At 47.8% G+C, this 23208-nt stretch overlaps 1 protein-coding gene across 2 annotated transcripts; it reads left to right on the forward strand.

Annotated features, from left to right (window-relative positions):
• The first annotated feature begins 7809 nt into the window (after positions 1-7809).
• On the forward strand, positions 7810-22585 carry NRIP3 (nuclear receptor interacting protein 3). Of its 2 annotated transcripts, none has more exons than XM_027884548.1 (7): positions 7810-8259; positions 14311-14490; positions 15122-15204; positions 18337-18476; positions 18883-18935; positions 19037-19134; positions 20508-22585. In XM_027884548.1, exons 1-7 carry the CDS (start codon positions 8086-8088, stop codon positions 20518-20520), a joined length of 741 nt encoding a protein of 246 aa, XP_027740349.1. In that variant the 5' UTR covers positions 7810-8085; the 3' UTR covers positions 20521-22585. The 2 variants fall into 2 exon arrangements, with proteins under 2 accessions (XP_027740349.1, XP_027740348.1); XM_027884547.1 differs by having other exon boundaries at positions 7811-8259; positions 20505-22585.
• Positions 22586-23208: the final 623 nt, after the last annotated feature.

Raw genomic sequence — 23208 nt, forward strand, 5'->3', positions numbered from 1 at the left:
ACAAGAGTTTGCCTGAGGAGTTCCCCCTCCCTTTCCCCAAGTACTGCTATTTAGGAATCATACCACTCCAAAGCATCTGGAATGAGAAATGCCTTTGCAGCAGATTTATACTTGGCCAGAGGGAAGTTCTCCAGCTAGAAAGCCAACAAAAACAGTGAGCTTTTAAAAGTTTGCGTAATTCCTTTCAGGACTAAGAGTTCCCCCCTGTGGCAGGGAACTTTCAGATACCTGTGCCAGCTCTAAACTTGTCACCCAAAGACAGGAGATTTAAAAGACCTCTTCTGCTGTATGAGCTGCCACACTTTTCTGATCTTGCTCCTGCTTGGGCTGCCTTGGTTTGCTCTCATCCCCAGTTCAGGTTTCAGCAGTTACTTCAGTCCTGTCATTGAATGGTGAGGGCAGGGAGCTGAGTCTGTGGCCTCACACGCTTCCATAGCTTCCATCTTTTATCCTGGAGCCGGCATGCATGGCACACTAATGAAGACATGGGGTTATGGGAAGGAAAACCCTGGACATAAGCACCTTGGCTGTCAGGATCCCAGTGGGAAATGGATGTGATGTGGTCTTCTCCTGGTCCATTGTGGGCACCTGCCCAGGATGCCAATTGTTTCTGGGAATAATTTATTGGTTTAAAAGAAAAAGGGAGAAAATGACAACTCATTGTTCCATGTGTGCAGCAATCAATGGGTAAATATTTAAAACTTCCTGCTGCCAAGTTAGAATTGGGTCAGTAGATTACTTCCATAACTGTATCTAGTCACGTATGCATGCTGGGTATCATGTATTCCCACTGTATCCCCACTAATGTTCAAGGTGTTGACTCAAGGAAAAATTTGGCCAGCTGCCTTATGATTAATTAGCCACACAGGTCTAAAGGCAAACACAGATATCTCAAATATCCAAGGGTAGTATATACCTTAAACACTGAAACGGCTTTGCTTCTGTGCTGTTGCTCTAACATATATCACACGTGATTTTGTGTGCATACAGATATTTTGTGTACTAAGGAGTGACTTTTCACCATGCTGGGAAGGAGTTATTTTGCTCAGAGAGCTGTCTACATGTAATTCCCATTCAGCAAAGCATTTAAGCAAGTACTTAAGTGTGCTGGTGGATAGAAATGGATTGTTGCATTCGAGTAGTTAGACCAAGAATGGACTCTTTTGTGTCCACAAATCACTGAAAGGTTACTGGTTGCTAGCGTGGCTGGGCTTTGTAGTGGATGCTGTGCAGAGCCTTTGTCCCTTGGGCTGAAGAAAGGGAGAAAATTGCTAAAGAGGCAAGGAAAGTATGGGTGAAAACAACAGCACATCTCTGCTGGACAAAACTGGGTGCTCTTCTTGCTCTTGCAATGGCTGTTTATCGATGTCTTGGGTACTCTGCTATTTAGGTGTCATCAGTCCCATGGCTAATGACAGTGAAAGCGTCCCGCAGCTCCCGGGATGTGGGGAGCCCAAAATCCTTTTTTATGGTCTGCTGTGGACTGTTTCAATAGGCAAACAGCAAAATTCCTCCTGTGGGGTGGTTGCCGTCCACCCCAGCGGGCTCCTTGGGTACCATCTCTGGTTTTTACAGTTTGTTGTTAACTCTGCTTAGTCCAGGCACTCTGAGCTGTGTCAGGGGAGAGCCCCTGAGTGCAGCTATTACACAGCAGCGTTCACTGGCTCTGGGAGGAGCCAGGGCATTCCAACCACGCTGCTTGATCATACGTGTGATCTTTTTCATTGCAGAACCCAGCGATGAGCCTTTGTCTCCTGGGTATCCCTGCCCTCTCCTACACTCCCCCACCCCCGCCCGCCCCATCCCCCAGAGCCTCTCTCGCCTCCCCTCATCCCACCAGCCCCGTGCCTTTCGGGGAGCAACAGACTCCTTGTTATTTCTTGGCAGTTCCTGCTGGACTGACATAGAACCTGACGGGAAGAAGAGCAGCGCCCTCTTCCTCCTGCCTTCCAGAGCTCAGAAATTCTGAGCAGCAGCAGCAGCATTCCTGCCTGTCCAGCCCAGCTGCCCCTTGGTCTCCAGATGTCAGGCTTCTGGAAAGTTAGAAGGAAGTGAGAAAACCATGCTTGTGTAGTGTGAAATGACTCGCGATGGTTTAGCCTTAACAAGACCCCTCCTATATTTTTAATGACCTGAATGTAAAATTTATGGTGTGGAATGCCCAGCAGCAGAGGAAGCCTTCAGCACACAGGCTGCCTTTTGCAGGACAGAAGTGAAATCCCCTGAGGCTGGGGAAGTCTGAGTGATGTAGTTATGGCTGGCACTTTGAATATATGTGTAGATTACTTCAAAACAAATATTTGCCGTTCAACTCTAACATACATATGTTAGGGTGAGAACTAGCATATATTAATGTTTCTTAAAATTAATCATTTTGAAAATTTCATACTGAAATAATTTTACCATTTCACATAATAAAAAGAGGTCGGTGTGGGTACGTATTGGGAGAAACATAACCTGCCCTCTGTGTACACCATTCCCTGCCCACCTGCTCAGGTGAAGTTCCTGAAGAAAGCTGTACGTGGGACATCTGTGGAGACAGAAATGAATTTGTCTTTTTGCTTGAGAAGAAAGTTCCCTGCTGTCTTCAGCTCCATGGGAAACTCTGTGGCCATGTCTGTGCTTGTGCATGCAGCTGATTTCTGAGCAGCACTGTGTTCTGAGTTGTGCCTGTGGCTTATCTTGAAGGAAACCTTACTCTTTTCCCTCACCCTTGAGCAGGAGCAGTGCAGTGCAGTTCAAAGCACAGCAGCCACCATCACCTCCGTTAAGGGCTGTGGTTGTTCCTGACAGATCTAAGATGTGGAAGTTGGGGGACCAGGCTTTCTGTCTGCCCTGCCAACCCCTGTCCCTATTATTCTCTTCTCCCTTCCCCAGTGTTTGGCAAGTCACCTGGCCAGCCTCTCCCTTTCCCCTCGGCACCATGTCCCAAATCCCTCATCTGCCTCTCTGTTGGCACATGGAACCCAAAGCCTCTTCCCTGGCTCACGTGGGTCCTGGAATGGGCTCAGCCAGTTTTCCCAGTGCAGCAAAGTCACCAGTGTGCTGGTTGCAAACTCCAAAGGCAGGACCTTCATCTGGCACAAACAGCTCCTAGACAGAAGTTAGCTGTCACTGAGGTACATGGTAGAAGACACTAGAAAATGTACCTGACCAACTCTTCCTATGCCTTTAATGTTTTTTTTTGGAAGCATGTTTCAGCCTCTTTAAAACAGGAAAGATAAAGGTAAGGGAGCTCTTGCAAGACTTGCTATTTTAATCTTTTGGTTTGACATGTGCAGCTTTTGTGTTCCTGAAACTATCATCCAACTCCTGCCTCTGTATATGAAGAGAACTAGACAGGTAAGTTTAGTTCAGTCTCCTGGGAGAAGCTGTGCAGTATCTGATTCCTGAAAGCAGTGTCATCTGTGCCCCCGCTCCATGCCTGCTGCCACCAGCTCAGGCACCTCACAGAACATGGGAAATAGGGGAAAGGAGGTTGGAACTGCACAAAGGATAAGTAGGGAGAGCTGCCCTGGGAAAAGCTGTGTCCATGAGGTGTTCATGCTTGTGATGGGGCCTGTATCCTAGCCCAGGAGATCCTTTCCTTGGTAAGCACTGGAAATACAGAAGGTGAGTGTGGAGTTATTGTATGAAATGGACAACATCTCCCAGGAATCTCAAACTGATTCTACTGTTGTATGTTAGAGGATCTCTCCAGCTCTATCTGCAGTCTTTGACTTGCTACAAATCATGATTAAGAGTCCTTCTGGATTTTTGTTGCCAACCTTTTTAGAAAAGGACTGGTTTGTAATCTCCAAATTATTCCAGTTATATGCCTGAATACGCTAGATCTGACCCTTACTGATTCACTGATGGACACTGATAGCTTCTTTTTCTACATCAAGTATTGTGGTTTCATTTTCTTGAGTTCTTCAGTCTTTTCTCTGGAAACTGATTCTTTCAAGTTTTCTCTTTGTGCTGGGGTAAATTATTCCTTTTAGACCTACTGCCTGATGCTGCTGCTGCTGCTTCTGCTTCTGTTTTTGTTAAATTATACTCCTCTGTCCTGAGTTTTCTGGGGCATCTCTGCATTTCTTCAGGGTATGGCAACCACTAACAAGTCACTTCTTTTTAGGGAAAGATGAGAAATCAAGGAAAAGGAAAAAAAAAGGGACCGACCCACTTCCTGTGTTGCCTGCTACCGCTTTCCTCTCCACCGAGAGGAGAGATGAAATGGGGGTGTGAATGAAACTCCACGGCTCTTCTTTCCTTGTGCTGATTAAGCTGCAAGCGTGACTGGGTTCTGAGCCAGCATAAACAGACTGTAAATGGGGGTATAACATTGCTGGAGTTTCGCTCAGCCTCCATCCACATGTAAAGCAAATTGTGTTTGCAGACGGGACTGGTGTCACCGTGTCTGCCGTGAACAGTGGCTGATAAGCATCCTTTCCCTTCCCTCCAGGGTGCTGCCCTTGGGTGCTGCCTTCTCTGTCCTCAGCTGTGATGGCAAAGTGTGTGTTGAAAAGTCTGGGGAAAGCACCATTTCCCCCTGTTTGCTCTTTGCAATAGGTTTGAAAACTGAGGACAAAAGCACCACTGTCCTCAGCTTTCCTGGAGCGACAGATGCCCTGGGCACAGGACAGAGTTCACTTCGAACCTGCAGCTCTGCTGGTACCTGCAGGGCCACCTGTCTCCAGCAGCATGTGCCACCCATCCCTGCTGGCTGCAATCAGCATCTCAGCTTTCCAGCAGAGCCAACCTGTCCTGGAGGGCAGGGCCAAATCCCAGGCTGGAGGGGTTTTCTCCATCGCAGCCCTGTGAAGCTTCTTTTGACATCGGTCTTGACTGGAGTTGCAGGGGGATGCTCCACGCTGCTCTGAAGGCAAGAAAAGTGGTTTTTTTCCTCGGAGCTTCTCTTGAGTGAGGGACAGTGGTCATGCACAGACCTGTTTCCACTGATTGGATGGGAATTTTTCTGAAATGTGCCCCTGTTTAGACACATCACAGGGGGAGGGAGAGAAGTGCTACTAGCTAATCTGTTGCAAACAAATGACCAACTCGAAAGTCAACCACTGGGTTTGAGTTCTCCAAACTGAACCCTTATTTCAGTGTGGATCCTACATAATTTGGGCAGATAACTTACTGCTTCTTCTACTTTCCTCTTGCAAAGGATTAAAAATCAAGAGGGGAATTAGGCTTTTATCTCATTTGTCACTCTTCATCACTGAGCAGATTTTCTTCTGATCTGTTGTCACAGGGTGCATTTATACCATAGAGCAGAAGTGGAATTGCAGGGCTCAGGCAAAATGCTTGTGTGCTGAATGGAAATGCAGGCTGCAGCCTCTGAGCTGCTGTGTTGAGGGGGCTTTTCAAGCTCCACCTGTGCTTGAAGCTTTACTCTTCTTTCCATAAGCCAGAGCTGACTGGGCATTTGCTAGTACATCAGGTAGAGTGCTGCTACTTCATGGAGCTTTTATATTAAAAATTGCCTTCTGGTTTCAGTGGCAGCCCTTCTGCTTCATTGTGTGCCTCCTTGCCTTCAGGAGAGTGTGGATGTAGTCATATATCTTTATTTAATCAGCTGGAAAAGTGCCAGATAACTCCCAAGGTGAAAAATAAGGTGCTTTTATCCCCCTGGCTATGTGTGCCCATAGCAGAACAATGGTCCTGTCAGGTAATAAGGCTGAGTCAGCATGGGGAATAAAAATTATATATCCCTTCAGATGTCAGCCCTGCTATCCTTCTGCATGCTGACATGTTCACTGAGCCTGGCCCAGCTCATGCATAATGACCTTTATGTGATTCTGTGAAACAATGGGCTCAGGTTTTATGGCATTCTGCATCCTCATCTGATTTTTTTTCCCCTCTCTTCAAGGTCACGTGAGGAGGGGCTAAACATGCACAGCCTGTCCGTGGCTGCGGAGCTCAGATATGTAAGTTTACCCACAGAGTGTTGCTGTTTGGCATCGCTGCAGCAGCTGGCATCAGCCTTGTTCAGTGACAGCCCCACTCCCCGTGCCAGGAGTGGGAGCTGTGGGGTGTCAGTGGTGTGGGGCACTGTTGTCAGAGATCCTCCTGCAAAGGGACCACTGTCAGCCTTAAGTGTGCTCATGTCTCATAAGATTTACAATTGAAATGTGTTGAGATAAAGCAATAGGTGGTTGGGCTGGGTGAAGGTGAGCAGGACTGGCTGCAGCTCATGGCTGCTGGGGCTGGATCCTGCCTGGCCCCTTCCCTGCTCTGGGGCTTTGCAGCAGCTAGCAGGGAAGGGAGGAAGGAGAAAGTGCTGTTGCAGTTTAAAGTAACTCTGCCTGCTTGCTCTCACTGCTTTTGTTAATTTGGTTTTCCACATGTCTCAGTTGCTGCAAAGGGAATGTCTTTCCCTGGTTGCTTTTGAGGGAACCCCTGTTTTCCCTCTCTGTGCTCCATGTTACTTTGGGTCTCCTTCCAAAACATTTTTTCCTGTCCTCCCCTGTCCCTTTCCTGTCAGTGACAAGAGTGGTTCCTGGAAGCTGGCCAAAGATGGGTGGTATCTTGATGAGTGGACAGGGTGAGTCCAGGCTCTATTGGTGGGGTAGAGCAAAATAGGGTCAGTACCCCAGCTCCTCACAAAGATAGCAGAGCCCTGGAAGTCAAGCTTGGCAGAAATTCTGGGCTAAGCTCTGCTTTTCTTGTGCTTTACCTAGTGCATCAAAGTTCTCTCTTAGTTTAACAAGAACCAAACCCACGTGGATTGTTTCCAGATCTGTACTGTCTACCTGAGGCAGAGCTGCATTTTTTCTGCACCTATTCCCTGCAACAAATTACTTGGAAAGCAGAAAGTCCAGGTGAGCACCTGCTGCCCTCACTTGTTGTAGTGAAGGAAATCCACAAGTGCTATGAGTCTTATTAAGAAATATCCTTTCTCTCACTATTATATCAATCAGTCTTTATAGTATGAAAGTGTATTAAGTTGTTAATAATGTGTATCAGTTCATGCCGTACACTGTAATGTAAAGAGCTAGTAGAATTTTTCTGGAGATTGTAGTATGGTTCGTACTTAAGTAAAACAAGTTAAAGGACAACCTGGTCCCAGAAATAAGGACTTTGCATCTTGGAAACCTAGAGCTGCTCATGAAGGAAAAGGATACCCCTGGACAGCCGTGGCAATGCCATCATCATCATCATCCTCTAACATGTCTTTGATCCAAGGAAATGGCAGGAGTGTTTCAGAGATAAGTAACTAGAGCAGGACTAACTCCAGCAACATCTGGATCATTAGACAAGCAGTAAGAAAGCTGCAAAACTATAGCTGCTTTGCAAAGTTTTGCTCTGATTCATGATCAGTAGTGTGAATGCTAATGATTAGTCAAATTATGCTGTACCTGAACATTTGATGTGCGTAGGAATCCTGTATAAAACCACTTCTAAGGCTCTCCAATTTGGCTGGGACAATTTTTGCGACAATCTGCCTGAGGACTTGAGTAGGCAGTGATGATCCAGATCAGTGCCAGCAACGCTTTGGTGAGGCCAGGAGCATTCAGAGCCTGCCCCGACCCTTCCAGCCCCGGGAGTAAGGTAGCAAAGCTCAGCATGGCCAGCTGCACAGTCCCTATGGGGCTGCATCGCCCCAGCCCTGGGGGGCAGAGGCACCCAGGACCACACGGGTGCTGGGCAGCCGTCACCTGTCCGACACTTCAGACTCCCTAACGCGGCCACAGCAGCCGCGCCTGCAGGGGCTGTGTGGGAGCTGTGCTGGCTCCGGGGGCTGCTGGCAGCTCTCAAAGCCCCGTGCGGTGCTCCGGTGCTCCTTTCTGTCCGGGAGGCTGCTGGAGGGCTTTGAGAGGCGTCGGATACCCGTGGCTAATCTTGCTTTCCCGGGAGGCAGCAGTGAGGAAAGGCACCGATTTATTCCCTCAGACCGAGCCTGAGCTCAGCCGGCGTTGTTTGTGCAGCGTATTGCGATGTGCCCAACCCCTCCTTCCCTCGGCGCCGGCCCGAGCACCTGCCGGTCTCCAAACGTCACCAGGCTCCGGATATAAAGGGCGGCCGATAAAGCATCTCCGCGGCTCCATCTCTGCGAGCGGCGCATCTTCGAGAGGAGAGTCATACTTGGGTGCCAAGATGTTTTATTCGGGTATCCTGACAGAGCCGAGCAGAAAAGAAGTGGAGATAAGGGAAGCGGCGTCTCTCCGCCAGCAGAGGAGGATGAAGCAGGCGGTTCAGTTTATTCACAAGGATTCTGCAGATCTCCTCCCTCTGGATGGGCTGAAGAAGCTGGGCACTTCGAAAGATACTGTAAGGCTTTGTTGTGTTTACTAGAAGGAGACTTAAAAAGCGTGTAGGGCAGTGTCTGTATTTTGTCTTCGTGCCATTTTTCTGTTGTGAGGATAATTCGGTTGCTTGTGGAAACTCATTTTAAAAAATTAGACTTTTATATGTGAAAGGGAGTACAAATATGAGGCTAGCTATAACAAGAGTTGCTTTTTTTCTAGTAGGTGCTTTCAGACACCTGGCACTCAGATCTAAAAGCTTTTAATTTCTTTTTTACTTTGACATGAGAATGTGATACCGTTCGCAGTACAAAAATCTTCTCTGAATCAGAGTAAGCCAAAATGGCTTCATATAATACATACATGCAAACATGTGTTTGCCTGTGATGTGTATGTAGCCACAACACATAAACATTCAGTAAAGTGCAGTCACTATTATTTCAAAATATAAAACTGTCAAGATCATGCTTTGATAAAGCCATGCATATATGGATTTTTTTTTTAATAAAACAAAGATACATAATTTTAGGTTGAAAATATTTACATATACAATGATCCATGTGATCCTGCACTTGACATATGATATTCTTCATTATGTCCAGGGGCTGGAGAGCGTTTCTAAGTGCTTACGTATGCAGATGTTTGAGCTTTTTCTAATGGGAAGGATACTTAAATGTAACATCAAAAGTTCTGACATAAGGAATAAAATCTAGAAAATATATCCTACTGAGGAAAGCTCCTTTATTTTTTTTTTTTGTGCCAATTGTTGCAAAATTCTTGCACCCTGTAAAACAATGTTTTTTGCTTTTTTTTCCGTGCTTGATATGGATTTTATGAGGAAAAAAAAATGAATCTTTTTATTTTTAGTGGTGTAGTTTTGTTCTGTCACAGCCTTCCTGCTCAGCTTAGGGTTAGGCCTGCTCTGCCTGAGACAAGTGGAGTGAGTTGGCTGTTCTCTGCATGGAGGTGATTTTTTTTGGTATCCCCAGTGTTTTGCAGTTGTAGGAAGTGAAGCTCCTGCCCAGAGAAAGGTTTAGAAGGATCTTTCCTGGTCACCACTGAGTTGCAGCTCTCCAACGGGGAGCTACGAAGTGTCTTTCAGAGCGTGATGGTGGTGTTATCACTGTTACCCTCAAAGTCTAAATAACATGTCGTGGCTCAGTAATACACAAAGTGCAGGGTGAGTGCCTGGTGACAGGTTTCTGCTCTGTCCAAACAAGAAGCAACAGTTAGCAGGAGCTAGGGGCACTGAGCACTGAAGTCCTTGGCCCTGCAGCAGAGAGGACCAGGTTTTGTCCCAGCACCAGGGGCAGAGCGTGGGGCTCCTTACCACCCCCTTGGTTACAGAAACATCACCTGAGGTTTGCTCCCTGCTCCTGTGCCCACGCTGAAGCCCATGGCTGCAGCATCACCCCTGCTGCACCCGCAGCTCCTGCAAGAAGGGTCAGCATGGAGGGCTCTCTCCAGGAATATTACAAAGCCCTGGGGAGGTCCACAGCTCCTGATCTCCTCCAAGGTGAGATCCCCTCCAAAAGGAGGTGCAGCGTGGCACTGCCCATCCTGGCTACCCTGGCTGTGGTAGGTCTCTGGCTTGGGATGGGTTGGGAACCAGGCTGGTATGGGCCACCCCACCGCAAAAACCCCCTTGTCCCCATGCCACAGAGGGTAATGGGTGCACATGTGGCCAGGACTCCGTTGGCCACAGGGACCCCCATGGGTTGTGGGGGAGTCCCCAAAGTGACAGCACTGGCACGTGCTCTGGCCCCTTCCCACAGCCCCAGAGTAGACATCACAAGAGTTGTCCCTGGGAGGAGCAGGAGACTGTGCATCTCTGAGACTGGAGAAGCACCTCTAAAACTGGGACCCCACCTTGGCACGGCCCCAAATTGAGAGGTCTGCGTCCAGAGGGGCTGAGCTGCGTGGCCAGGAGGCTCAGGGCATCAGAGGTCTTTGCCTAAGGTTTTTGCATGTCTTTCTTTGCACACCTCCTCACAAAGCAGCACGTTCTCATGCCTAAAGCTGCGCGACAACTGTGGTGACGTGGGTGGAGGGGCTTCTGACGTGGTCGGCGTTATTAATGCAGGGTTTCCCGCGGGGTTTTCCAGAAGCCTTGGCAGGAGAAGAGAGGAGGTAACAGCTCCCCAGAGATGAGGACAGGTGGTGAGAACAGATCCTATCTGTCAGGGTGGCAGCTGGCAGCAAACACTTTGATTCTGGGGAGAAATCCCCTTCCTTTGGGCCACAGAGCAGGGGGTGCTGTGCACGGCGAAGCAGCAGCAGATAACCAGGGTGGGTGCACTGGCATCTCCCAGTATTACTCAGCTCCTGAAGCACCTTTCCTGGTGATGTCACGTACAGGCAGGTTTGATAAATGCTTGTAATGATCTGTGTTAATCTTATGATAATTGCCAGTGTATTAGTCTGGCTCAGATTGAATTCTCCTTCCTCCCCTTTGCATGCTCCACCCTGCCTAGTGTAAGACCAAACTATAGCATAGCATAGCCTATATTGAATTTGGCAAATGTAGGGCTGGATATACAGAGCAGAAGTGGTTTTATTTTGGTGCCTGTTAGCCTCTTCCCTGAAGCCCAGAGAACTGGCACGATGTGGTCCTTAGCTGGGACGTGGGCTTCCCGACATGGTAACCGTGACCCCCTTCCCAATTTGGACAGGGTGTGCCGGCTGTTGGCAGCTCCTCCTGGTGCTCTGGCACTTCTCCCCCACCTCGAGAGCTGCCGAACCAGTTTGAAGGAGCTTTAGTTGAAACAGTCCCGCATCTCGTCACAAGCTGGGAAGCAAAGTTATAAATAGCAACAAGCACTGTCTTGCTCAGAGACTTGACTGCTGCCTGGGCACCCAGGGGTGCAGGGGGCAGCTCTTGTCTCACCTCATCCCCCTGCGAGCACTGGATGCTGGTAGAAGATGTGTTTGGATGAAGGATGGGAAGGAGAGAGAGAAATTGGTTACTTCTTGGGATTAAAGAAGAGAAGGCAAACTCCCTGAGATGGGTTTGGGGAGGGGAAAGCCAGCATCTTCCCTGACTTTCATCTGCACCTAGTGAAACTGTTGTTGATGGGTCTTGTTATCCCCAGATCTAGAAGCTGAAATAGTGGGAAAACTGCCAGAGAGATACTGCAAGCTGCAGCAGTGCACTTCCTTGTACATTAGAAAGGAACAAAACTGGGCAGAATTATTTGTCTTTTTGACAGACAGTGGTAAATAGCTTCAGCAAAAGCTGTGTCTCCACTCACTTCTTTAGGTTTCTACTTTGACATTTTTAGGGGATTACAGGTTTTTGCAAAGTCTGAGTTGGAAAGCGAGACATGAAAAAAAAAATCCTGGCTTATATTTATGTAGTGCTGAATGATACTAGGAAATACTTTTGCACTGACACAATGAAATGTAACGTTTTATGTTTTATAAAACGTTCGCCAGTTTTGTGCAATGCAGAGGAATACAGTAACAGATAGTCTGGGTTACTTCAAACACTGGTCCTGGCTCTGTGGCCGGCCCTCATTAGAGAGAGAGAACACCGCTGCCTTCTCCACTGCTGTCACAGGGAGGGTTTTCTCCTCTCCCTCCCTCCCAGACATGGTCCACTTGCAGTTTGCCAGCAAAATGTGCATTTGCAAATGTTCCCTGACATATTATCTGTTTACTAAGTACGTATCCATCACTTGAGTCATTTCCGTGACTAACATCCCTCACTCTGTTGCACAAGAGTGAAGGGAAACACAAGTTAAAGCAAACTAATTAATAGCCTGAGACAGGATGGTGCTGCAGGGAACATTTTCAGCCCCCTCTTGCTAGATTATTTCTGTATTGGAGCACGATGTAAGGAACATTTGTCCCCCCACAGGCAGGATTTGCTGTGGTTTTCAGAAGAGCAAGTGTCAGCAAAAGACAATCCTGTTTGTGGTGGTAACTCATCTTCACTGCGTAATGGATTTTTTCCTTTTGGTGATGGATCCCATATAGGATTCATAAAACCAGGGTCACAGAAAACTCATGCATATTACTAGTTAACAATCCACAGGAAAACTTGTAGTTAAAAAAAATTTAGGTTTAATTCAAGGGTTAAGAAAGCAATGAGGAGTGTGCTGGTCATTCAGCCCAGACCGATCAGAAGAGTGCCCAGACTGTCCTGGATGATGCCATTCAGAAATTTCTCTTGGCCCTAGGTGAATGGGGCTAGGCATGAGGAAGTGGCCACTGTGTGACAGGCTGTTTTTTGGCCAGCTGGGTCAAAGTTGGAAGTTGGGGGAACTTCACCCATCTATTTTACAGTCCAATATCTCCTCTTTTTTCACTGTTTTTTTTTTTAAATGATGTGAAGAATTAATCCTCCAGATGTGTTCCTGAGCTGCAGGCAAACACAAAGGTTAAGAAGGACGTCCCATCCACTGTCAGCAAACTCTGGCTTGCATTTTCGCTCGGATGCGCAGCATTGGAGGTGATCACAGTGCTGACTGTGCATCTCGACTTCTGCCTCATATAAGGGAGTCCTCGTTTCCAAACTGATTTGCTTATTCCTGCATGCAGGGATAGTCCAGCCAGTCTGCCTGCCTTTAGTCTAGTTAAGCCCCACTGGTTCCTGCTGTTCAGTCTCACTGGGAAGGCTGGTGGTCACCAGAACAGAGCATGAAGGAGGCAGCACAATGTCAGGTCTGATTCCTCCCCACCATGACTGTGGTTGTGTTATTGCCTGTACACAGGGCATGCTCTCTGTCGTGGTGGTCAGACACAGCACCAGCAGCCCAAAATGGTCGTGAAATTTTATTCCAAGTCACAGGTATCATGCAGAAATAAGGACAGTGAGAAGTGGGGACTAAAGGAGATGATGTGTCCCAGTGACCACTGGTGCTGGATGTATCTGCCCAACCTCATCAGTCAGGTCAAGTTTAACCACCCTTGTTGTGCCTACAGCGGGATCTGAGGCGCTAACATGACTGCAGTTATTTTAGGATGATGCCAGGTTGCATTAGACTTCTGTAAGTGCTGTTATTTAACATGCTGCACAGACAAGATGCTGTGCACAAGGGTGTGCGCTGGCCAGCTCAGGGAGCCATGGCCCCAGGTTTTCAAAGTTATCCTGATTCTGAAATTCTCCTGGGATGAGGAGATTTGCTTGTTCAGATGTCTCTGGAGACACATAGGCATATTTAATTTGAATGCAAAAATTTAGGAATAAGCTGTTAAGAATGTCTCACTGTGGACAAATAAAAATCTGAAGGAATGGAGTAATGGGGAGGGCAGATTAGCTGGGCAGAGAAATGAGCAGATAATCAAGCAGAGTCATTTCACCTCCAGCAGAGTATGTGCATCCATCCATGGCAAACATTAAACATAAAAAGGCTTTTCATAAAGTGGTTAGAGAAGATTTTGAGAGGCAACATGCTTCTCACAGAGCAAATGGAAATGACAGAGAAAGCAAGAAGCTGCTGCATGAAGCTGGGGGTTCCTGGGAGAATACCTACCTAGCTACCTACCTAGACCAGCTTACCCCTTACCTTCTTCTCACTTTTCTCTGGTGGCATGCCCCTCAGGATTGGTCCCACTTACCCTTAGCAGCTAAAATGGAGGGAAGAGACACATAGTGCAATTTTAGACCAGGTCATAGACCTTCTTCATAATTAGGTGGTGAATTTAATTGGAAAGGTAATTTGTTACTTCTTAATTTTTCACATCGCTACAGAATTCCCAACATCCTTATCAACAAATGGAGGCAAGTATGGCTGAAACACTAGCTTGAAAAAGCTGGACTTGTTTCGATTCTTATATGCAATCAAACCTTGAAATTGAGTTTGGAAAAAGAAGGCATCCCTCCAAATTCTGGTTAATATTTTGAAAGCATTATTCCCTGGGCAATACAAAGTAGTTCTCTCTAGTCAAAGCCAGGTAAGCCAGAGCTATCTAGGAAGAGTACTCGTAGTCTAGGAATCAGGGAGAGTGACACTTTAGGGCACCCTGTGAGAGCAGTGCTGGCCCATGGGCACCACAGGCAGGCTGGTGACGCAGGTCACTGTGGCTTTCCTCTGACTTCACCCTGCTCTTCTGTGTGTGTTCTCTCTTAAAGCAACCACATAATATCCTGCAGAAACGCTTGATGGAGACAAATTTATCAAAGTTACGAAGCAGCCGAGGCAGCTGGTCTCCGAATGGGGATATCCCACCACAGACCAACAAGCTGAATCAAACTAAACTGGGAAGCTCAGGAAAAACAGAGGATGAAGAGCTCATAGTAGTGAGCTGCCAGGTAATAGTCCCTCCCCAGTCTTTTGGGTTTTTTTCCCACAACTTTCATTTCTGACATCCTCCAGCTGTGCTCTTGTTCTCCATGTTTTCTGGTTAAGATTGTGCTCCCCTGGGATTGTCACAGCTGTGGGGATGCATTCTCTCTGTAGCTCCAGGCTGCTGCGGCAGAGACACCAACCTGGGTATCAGAGAGCAAACTGGTCTGATGGATGTCTTCCCTCACACATCAGGGTGGAGAGGGTAGCTAGGATGGGGCAGCATGCTGAAATACTGAGGTGTAATTATCCACGGCAAATCCCTACGTTCATAGCCTGTTTGTTTTCCTCAAGTGCCATCCCTTTTTTCTTTCCCAAGGGTAATTTCACATTTCTCTTTCTTATCCCCATGCTCTTTTGTATTTCCCATTCTCTACAATGTCTCCTCCTGCCTGGGCCTGCCCCTTCTGCTCTCTGCAGGGGGGAAAGACCCAGGAAGGGCTCAGGACCCAACACACATCTAAGTGTGCGGTAGAGCAGGGATGGGCTGGCATGAGGAGATTTGATGGGGACTGTGTGTGCAGAATGGAGACCCTGGACACCCTGCACTCATCCTGCACTCCCCACATCATCTCCCATCTCCTGTTGCTATTGCAGTGTGCTGGGCAGGAGCTGAAGGCTGTGGTGGACACTGGCTCACAACACAACCTCATGTCGTCTGCCTGCCTAGACAGGCTAGGGTGAGTACCCAAACAGATTTCTGTTTTGTAGGAACATGGCATCTGGCAGCAAAGGGGAATGGTCCTGGTGCTGGGGCTTTGCTCGTCCCAGCGACGGCTGTTCTGGAAGAGAGTGCTTTGGGCTGTGTCTGGGCAAGCCCCTGAGCCTCCTGTTACAACCAAATTCTGGCCCAGTCTTAAATGGCAGAGGGTTGGGTGCATTTGTGTTTTTTCAATTTGTTTGTTTCAGCCTGTTTGTCATTCAGTGCTTCATGAAATAGTTCTCAGCCTTCTGAGTCCCTGGGGCAGGTGTGGGGCTGCAGCTTTGCAGGTCCCTGTGGCAAGGCTGAACACGCTCCCACTGGTGGCTGCAGCACTGCTGGCCCCAGCACCTGGTCTAAAGGAGCCGTGTGGATGCACATGTTTGGAATTTGGTGTCTGATGCTGATACCAATAACAATTTTTTCCTGGTTAAAAGAAAATTAAATACATTTATGGAATGTTAGGGAGGTGACTGCCAGCCATTTGCAGCAAAACTCTCTCTGATCTCTGAGGAGCAGGATCAGGCATCTCACAGGGTATCAAGCTGATTTTGGCACCTTATTCCCATGGAAGTAATTGCTTTTTTTTGTAGCTAACTTGCAATGATTATGCAAAAAACAATTGCAGCTGCTCCCTGAGCCCTACTGCATGGCCCTGAATGAACGGGGCCAGCATTAATTACCTATTTGCATAGCAGTGTTTAGTGGCTGGAAGGGGCCTGTGCTTCCTGCAACCTTGTCACAATCTGCGGAGCAGCTCAGCCAAGCTTAGGGATGGTCACAGTGCATTTGGAGGGGTCTCATCTTGCAAGATGTTATACTGGCTGCTCTATCCCCATAAGTCTCACAGTGATGCTCTGTGACAGTTCATCTGCTCCCTGTGTTACTTATGTGTAGTTCTTGCAGCACTGGTCCCCTGCAGCAGAGCTGCCCTTCAAAGTGTGCTGAAGAAATCAGATATAGTCTGTTTCTGCTCTCAGGGTTTGGGGATTCCCTCCTGATCTGAGTGAGACCACTCTTGGAGCAGTCAGCCAGGCAGCTGCAGTTACAAGACCCATGTCCCTCCCTGGTGTTACTCATCAGTGATGAGCAAGCCGTGGTTCCTGCAGGCTGGGACCCCAGGGACACCGGTGTGTGCAGGAGACCCATTGCGTGCGCAGGCAGAGGGACACCCATCCCAAATGGGCTGCCAGCCAGGGCACACAGCAGGCAGGGCTACCTCACACACAGCTGCCTTCAGATCTTTTGCTGTCTGTGGTTTTGGGGACAGAAGCTAAAGCCAGATTAGCAAAGTGGGTTAAAACCAGGGCTTTGATGCCTGGCTCGCTCTGCTGTCACTGTGGTAGGTTCTGTGCGACAACAGGCACTGCTCCAGCATGTTCTACTTCAAAGCAGTCCAGTGGCAAGGATAAAACGGGAGTTTTGTTTAAATCCAGTCCTGGAAAACAGCAGGGAAGAGGCATGCTGGGTGATTTTGCGTTTGGGGGCAGGAAGAAGCCCTGCTGTGTGCTTTGCTGGGTGCTGCTGCCTGCAGCTGGGGCTCTGCAGCTCTGGGGATGGGCTCAGCTGCCCAGGTCCCTGGGGACTCAGCACCTCAGTGCAGATTGTATATGGCTGAGGCTCAGGCTCAATTCCTCCCTTCTCTTTCAAAAATCTTTTTGCATCTTGTCATGATGCCATTCAAGCTCTCTCCCTTAGGAGAGAGCGGAGTGAGCTCACAGGTTGCCACAGCATGAGAAATCCCCTGTGGAGCTGTAGGTACAGGAGGAGGCCAAGGAGCTCATAAACTTCTCATTGATATTTTCCCACTGATTTTAAAGGCCAGTCCCCAAGAAAGCAGCAGAGGGAATTCAGCTTCTTCTCCCTGCTACCTTTCCCACTCCCTGTACCTGTGCCAAATGGTGTGGGCAATGCCCACCTGCGTCCCAGGGCTTCTGCCTCTGAGGGGACTGGTCCTCCCAGGACACAGACACACACATACACACACTCTCACTGCTGCAATGCAGCTCAGCAGAAAGGCACCACAAATAGCTGAAAAGTGATATGGCTTTTATCTGAGAGAGAGATCCGGCCTCAAAGTGCCTTTCCGTTAGATTCTTGTTCAGTTTAAAAGAGAAACTGAAGCTAAATAATTAATCATTATTGTCAGACTGGTTCACAGGGTGTAGATAGAAGAGACAACTGTGCCTGAAGTATTTCTGACATCCTTTTTTCCTTTCTTTGGACTGTATGTGATTCATCTGTCCCCATTTCCTCTGAACAAACCCAGCAGCAGCACCTAACAAACTAAAAAATACGTATTGGGCATGTTGCCCCAACTGTGAGACATGCTGTTTGGCTTGGAGGAAAGGAGGCTCAGGGAACACCTTATCACTCTCCACAACTACCTGAAAGGAGGCTTTAGTGAGGTGGGAGTTGATTTCTTCTCACAGGTAACAAGCGACAGGAGCAGAGGAAATGGCCTCAAGTTGTGCCATGGCAGGTTTAGATTGAATATTAGGAAAAATTTCCTCACTGAAAGGGTGGTCAGGCCTTGGAACAAGCTGCTCAAGGAAGAGGTATGAACCCCATCCACAAAAGTGTTCAAAAAGTGTGTGGATGTGGCACTTGGGGACACGATTTAGTGGTGAGCTTGGCAGTGCTGGGTAAACAGTTGGACTGGATGACCTTAGAGGTCTGTTCCTACATTAACATTTCTATGACTCCATGGGGACACAGTGTCAGTGTTGGCGGTGGAAACTGGAGTGGACTATCCCTTCCTTACATCCACACTGCCTTAGGAGCAATTCTATGTCAACAGCTTTCCCGAGTCTTGAGGAAACGTAAGAAAAAGATTCCTCAGGTAAAAACCAAAATCCAGTAGAGAGCTGGGCTTGAGGCAGCCCCAGAGCAGCACTGTGGGTTGTGCTGAGGCCTGACGTGAGTGGAGGCTGCTGGCTGCCTGCAGAGCATCCCCAGACAACCTGCCAGGGAAGCAGCTTTCCAGTAACAGCACACTAACACGAGCGAGCTGAGAGCACTTCAGGTGTAAGTACCCTCCAAACACTCTTTGCTCCCTGCTGGAGCAGCCGAACCATGGCTGTTTGATGTTAGAAGTGTTTTCGATGCACAGGTTAAAGGAGCATCTCAAAGCGCTCCCTGCCGAAGACGAGATGGTTCCGTTGCCGAACAAGGTGAAAGCCATCGGCCAGGTCGAGTGTCTCACCCTCACCGTGGGAGCGGTCCCCGTGGAGTGCACTGCCCTCGTCGTGGGTGAGTGGGTGTGGGTGTGGGTGTGTGCTTCCCTGGGTGTGGGCTGGGGTTCTATTCCCTCTTACCCCAGCAGCAACAGTGAAGCTTTAGGAAGATGTTAAAACTAAAATAGAAAAAATCCCTGTTTGACCCTTCAGAGGGAGGGAGGGGGGATTTGTCCAGCAGGGCTGTGCTGACAGTACTAGGCTTGGCTTGTGCTCTGCCATGCCAATGGAGCAACCACTACATCTCACTGCAGGTGCATCTGCCTGCCCTTCTCCTATCATCTCCTCCTCTGGAGTCACTCAGTCCCTTTACAAACAGGGTTTTATTTAGGAGAGCAGCTGTGAAGGAAGGATGGAGTCACTGACAAAAAGTATAGGAGGGCATTTTGAGTGTATAAATCTGAATAGTCATGTTTTTTCAGAAGACAACGAGAAACCCTTCTCCTTCGGGCTGCAGACACTGAAGTCTCTGAAGGTAGGGGTTTTCCAGTGGGTGCTTACCCATGTTGGTGGGGGAGCTGGGACCGCTATGAATTGCAGTTTTCCCTCCTACCTAAAGGCATTTATTCTCTACAGTGTGTCATAAACATGGAGAATCACCACCTTGTTCTGGGGAAGACGGACAGGGAAGAAATCCCGTTTGTGGGCAGTGACAGCGCTGTAGCAGGAGAGCAGTAAGTTGGCTGGGGAGGTGAGCTGCATGTGCATCCCTGAGCCTGATGGCTCAGTGCCCCCTGGTAAGGGTATGCAGGAGCCCTCAGATCATTGCTGCAGGACAGAGAGATAACTGACCCTGGCAGAAATTGTTTCATCAACTCATTTAGTTTTGAAACAGAGTCTCTGGCTTTTTCAGCAGCCTTTGTCAGCTTTTGCTGCTTTTTCTTCTGGTAAACATTGCACATCCAAGTGAGTGTCTGAAAAGACATGCAGAGGGAAACGCCTTAGGAAATGTACTTTTTGGAGGTCACTTGGAAGAGTCCTTGAGTTCCGCTTTGACATTGTTCCAAAAACATACCTTTTTCCGGAAAATATTTATGGAGCAAGACTAGTAAACCCACATTAATGTTTGGGAGAGAGATCCTGCCTGGAGATAATGGTGTTGCCACTTCTCCCTGCATTGCCCCAGCTGCCCTCCTGCCAGCTGTTCCTGGTGTCCCAGACTTTTTCAGTTTTATCTCCCCAAAGAAAGATAAATATGTGCTTTACCTCCTAAATGTGTGTAGCTGGATCTGCAGGCAAGCAGGCAGCAGGCAAGGCAAACTCTCTCCTTCCAGGCATAGCACAAGGCTCATTCTCTCTTGAGGGCTGTGAATACAAGATGTATCATTGGTTCCTGCCTCTGACTTAAACCGGCAGGCACCGAGTGTCTGAGAGGGGGATTTGCAGTTAATGTGCCTTTGAAGGCAGCACTTGTGGTTGCTGAGTGATGAGCAACTTAAAAAACGCTTCCTCACTGCTTAAGAAAGCGTCTTTGGCAGATGATGTAGGTCAGCATCTTCTTCAGCTGCCTGTCATAACCAGCCACGGTCATTTTGGATGTCTTGCAGCCCCCGTGCAGCTCCAGCCTGCTGTGCTGGACACCACCGAGCTCGAGGAGCCTGGGTGGGAGCGGGGAAGGAGCACACCTTCCTCAGCTAATTGTATTTGTGGCCCTCGGGGAGTGCCTGCGGGATGTAAGGACGAGCACAGGGAGTCAGGATGAGATGCACGTGCAGCTGCTGTGGTGTGCAGGTGCACCACTCCGGTGTGTGATCACACACTGCCAGCACTCCTGGCCACCCAGGACAGCAAATGGCCAGGAGTGCTTGACAGTGTGTGATCCAAAGAATTCCAGGTACAGCACTGTGGGGGAACCATCCAAAACCACTAGGTATTTTCCCTGTCTCCTTTGAAACAGAGATGCGAGAGATGCAGTCAAGTTCTGTCGCCACTGCAGTGATAAATTATTTCTGACTACTGCATTCAAGGACAAATTATGCTACCTTTTTTTTTCTTTTCATGAAAAACGCCTATTTTATTGAGTGTCTTTTCCCTCCCGTTCCAGCAGTTTGGAGGCGTAAAGAGAAACTGAAACGCTGTCCGCACACAAGAGCTTGACATCAAAGAAATCCTGTGCAGCTGTTCCAGATGAAGCAGCAGCGCGCCGCTTTGAAAACATTTATACTAGGCTACAGCTTGAGTAGAGCTAAATGAAATCCTGTTTGTAGCCAGTAATTTAGAGATATTGTCATGTTTATCTATGGTTTTTGAGAAACAAACGTGTGCTTATTTTCTGGACTTTTCTATAATGTGTCCTCTTTATTACAAACAGTTGGGAAAACCTTATGAATTTCTTCTGATGAGAAAAATACTTTTTATAGTGGCCTCGTATGAGTAATTATATTTAGCTGTCATTAGAGGCTATCCAAATGAGATTTTTATTAATGATTTTTCCAGGAACTAAGCATTTATATTCACTTAATTGATATTGCCACATTCAAATGGCCATTACCAGGAAGTTACTCAGAGCAAAATAACAATGTTAATACCACCTAGGAATTATAGCTCATCCTGTTAGCATAGTATTGTTGCCATGTAATTAAGGATGCAACCGCTGGCTTGATGAGAAAGAGCAATTGCAGAATTATTAATGGGTTAGAGAGCTCTCTGCAGTGGTGTGGCAGGAGCACAGAAACAGGGTTTGGGAGGGCTCCCAGGGTGATCTTCCACAGCTCCCGGCTCACTGTGGGGTTGGCACGGAGCTCAAAACCCACTGAGGAGGGATCCTCCAGGCAAGTCCTGGCTGTCTTCCTGCGGGGGGAGTCAAGAAATTAGTCATTGCATTGAGTGAAAAAGCAACAAACAAGCACAAAAGTATGTTATCTGGAAAGCAGCAAATACAGAGCCTCAGCGGTACATCAGGACCCAAATGGCCCCAGTGTGCCCTTAGTTCTCCCTTGCCACGAGGACTGGTGCCTCTGTCTGCCCAGCACCCAGCCTGAAGCCCCCACAGCAACCAGGCTATGCACTAGTGTGGGTAATCACCTCCTGTTGGACTGCAGTGCTGCTGCCAGAAATGCCATATTTTTTCTATGTATCTACAAATTGCCGGGGATCTTAGGTACGACACTAACCTGGATTACCCTCAGGGCGAGGTGGGAGTTCTTACCGCGACAAGTGTTTCATTTGGTGTTCCTGTCCTGTAGCAGCAGGGTTGTTACTTCCCGTGTCGCTCGCTCGCTGGCCAGAACAAACCTACGGTGTTGTTTGGGGCGGGGGGCGGGGGGGTGGGTGTGCTGGCCTCGCACAAAAGCAGCTTTCTAGATTTTTAAAAGCTAATAATTAATCATTGGCATCTGCTGAAGGGGCACCTTTAAAATTCGGAATAATATCCTTGTGATGTCGTGCATCCGCTGACGGCCGGTCCCGCTGTGCCGCAGGAGCGAGGGCGCTGCTCCGGCAGCTCCTCCTTAGCGAGAGCCCTTTGGCCCTGGCGGGCGCAGCTGCAGGACAGCTTGGCTGGGCTGGGGCGCTCCTGCAGGATCCAAGCTGCTCCTGCCGCTAAGCCTCCCTGTATCCATGGATGCACCACGTGCCCAGGCATCCCAGCCGCAAGTACTGACAGAGCGTCGCTGGCATTCCCACTTAGGAAGTGTCTTGGCAGTCGTGGGTGAGGACCAATAACTCCTGTCACCTCATGGCCATCGGCTCAGATCTGGAGCCCCTCCCACCAGCCAGGCTCCTGCCAGCTTTAGCCAGTCTGTGCCCACTCACCTGCCAGGGCATCGGAGCTGGAGCTTTATCTCCTGCAGTGGGTTTGAACCTCTTTTCGATATTGGGTATGTCTAGCAAATCTGAACTATCCGTATTTTGAGCTATTTTCTATTTTGGTGATAAGTTTCAGTGCTTTCTCTACATACAATATTTTATACAATACAGCTATATATATATATATGTATTTACAGGATTGGGCTGTTCAGGTCAGTCCTATTGATGTGTTGTAGAAACATTTCACTAAATATGAAATATATTTGAGTATTTTATATGCTATGAGTTTGGTATTTTGGTACTTTTTTCTTTTTGTGCTTATTACTGTGCTAAATGTCAAATTAAATCTAAATAAAGTTACACTGAAATTGCAGTTTATTTGCTTGTTCCCTGGATGTGCTGTTGGTTTTTTTTTTTTCTTTTTTTTTTTTTTTTTTTTTTTTTTTTTTTTTTTTTTTTTTTTTTTTTTTTTTTTTTTTTTTTTTTTTTTTTTTTTTTTTTTTTTTTTTTTTTTTTTTTTTTTTTTTTTTTTTTTTTTTTTTTTTTTTTTTTTTTTTTATTTTCAGTGTGCTTCTCTGTTGAGAACAGCAGTTAATTTCACTCTTTAAGTCTGATGGGGCTCTGAACTGTTTTTGGAAATGCTGTTGGGAATTTCCATCAGACCAAAGAAGAGAAGCAGTGAAGATGCACTGATCCGGCAGGATAAATGGCACAAGGCATTTGGGGTAAAACTGAGCTCTTGAAATCTCATCCTTCTGTTGCCATGTGTCTCCCTCCCGAAGAAGGTGTGAGACAGCTGAGTGTTTATGCTGTGTTTGGCTGTAGCTTGCTGGGGCAGTGCCAGCCAGTGCAGGCAAATAGGAAGGCCCTTTGTAAACTCTGGAAAACTAGGAAAAGAAAGCGGCCAGAACAAAAGACGTGGTAAGGTGAGGCATGTGTGCAATAGCTGTGTGACCACAGGGAGAAGTGTAGAAGCCTGAGATTAGGGTCTTCCCCTAAAG

The sequence above is a fragment of the Empidonax traillii genome, unplaced genomic scaffold, assembly GCF_003031625.1.
Source record: "Empidonax traillii isolate 1590-97213 ecotype Southwest subspecies unplaced genomic scaffold, ASM303162v1 scaffold148:size1803964, whole genome shotgun sequence".
In the NCBI taxonomy this organism is placed as follows: Eukaryota; Metazoa; Chordata; class Aves; order Passeriformes; family Tyrannidae; genus Empidonax; species Empidonax traillii.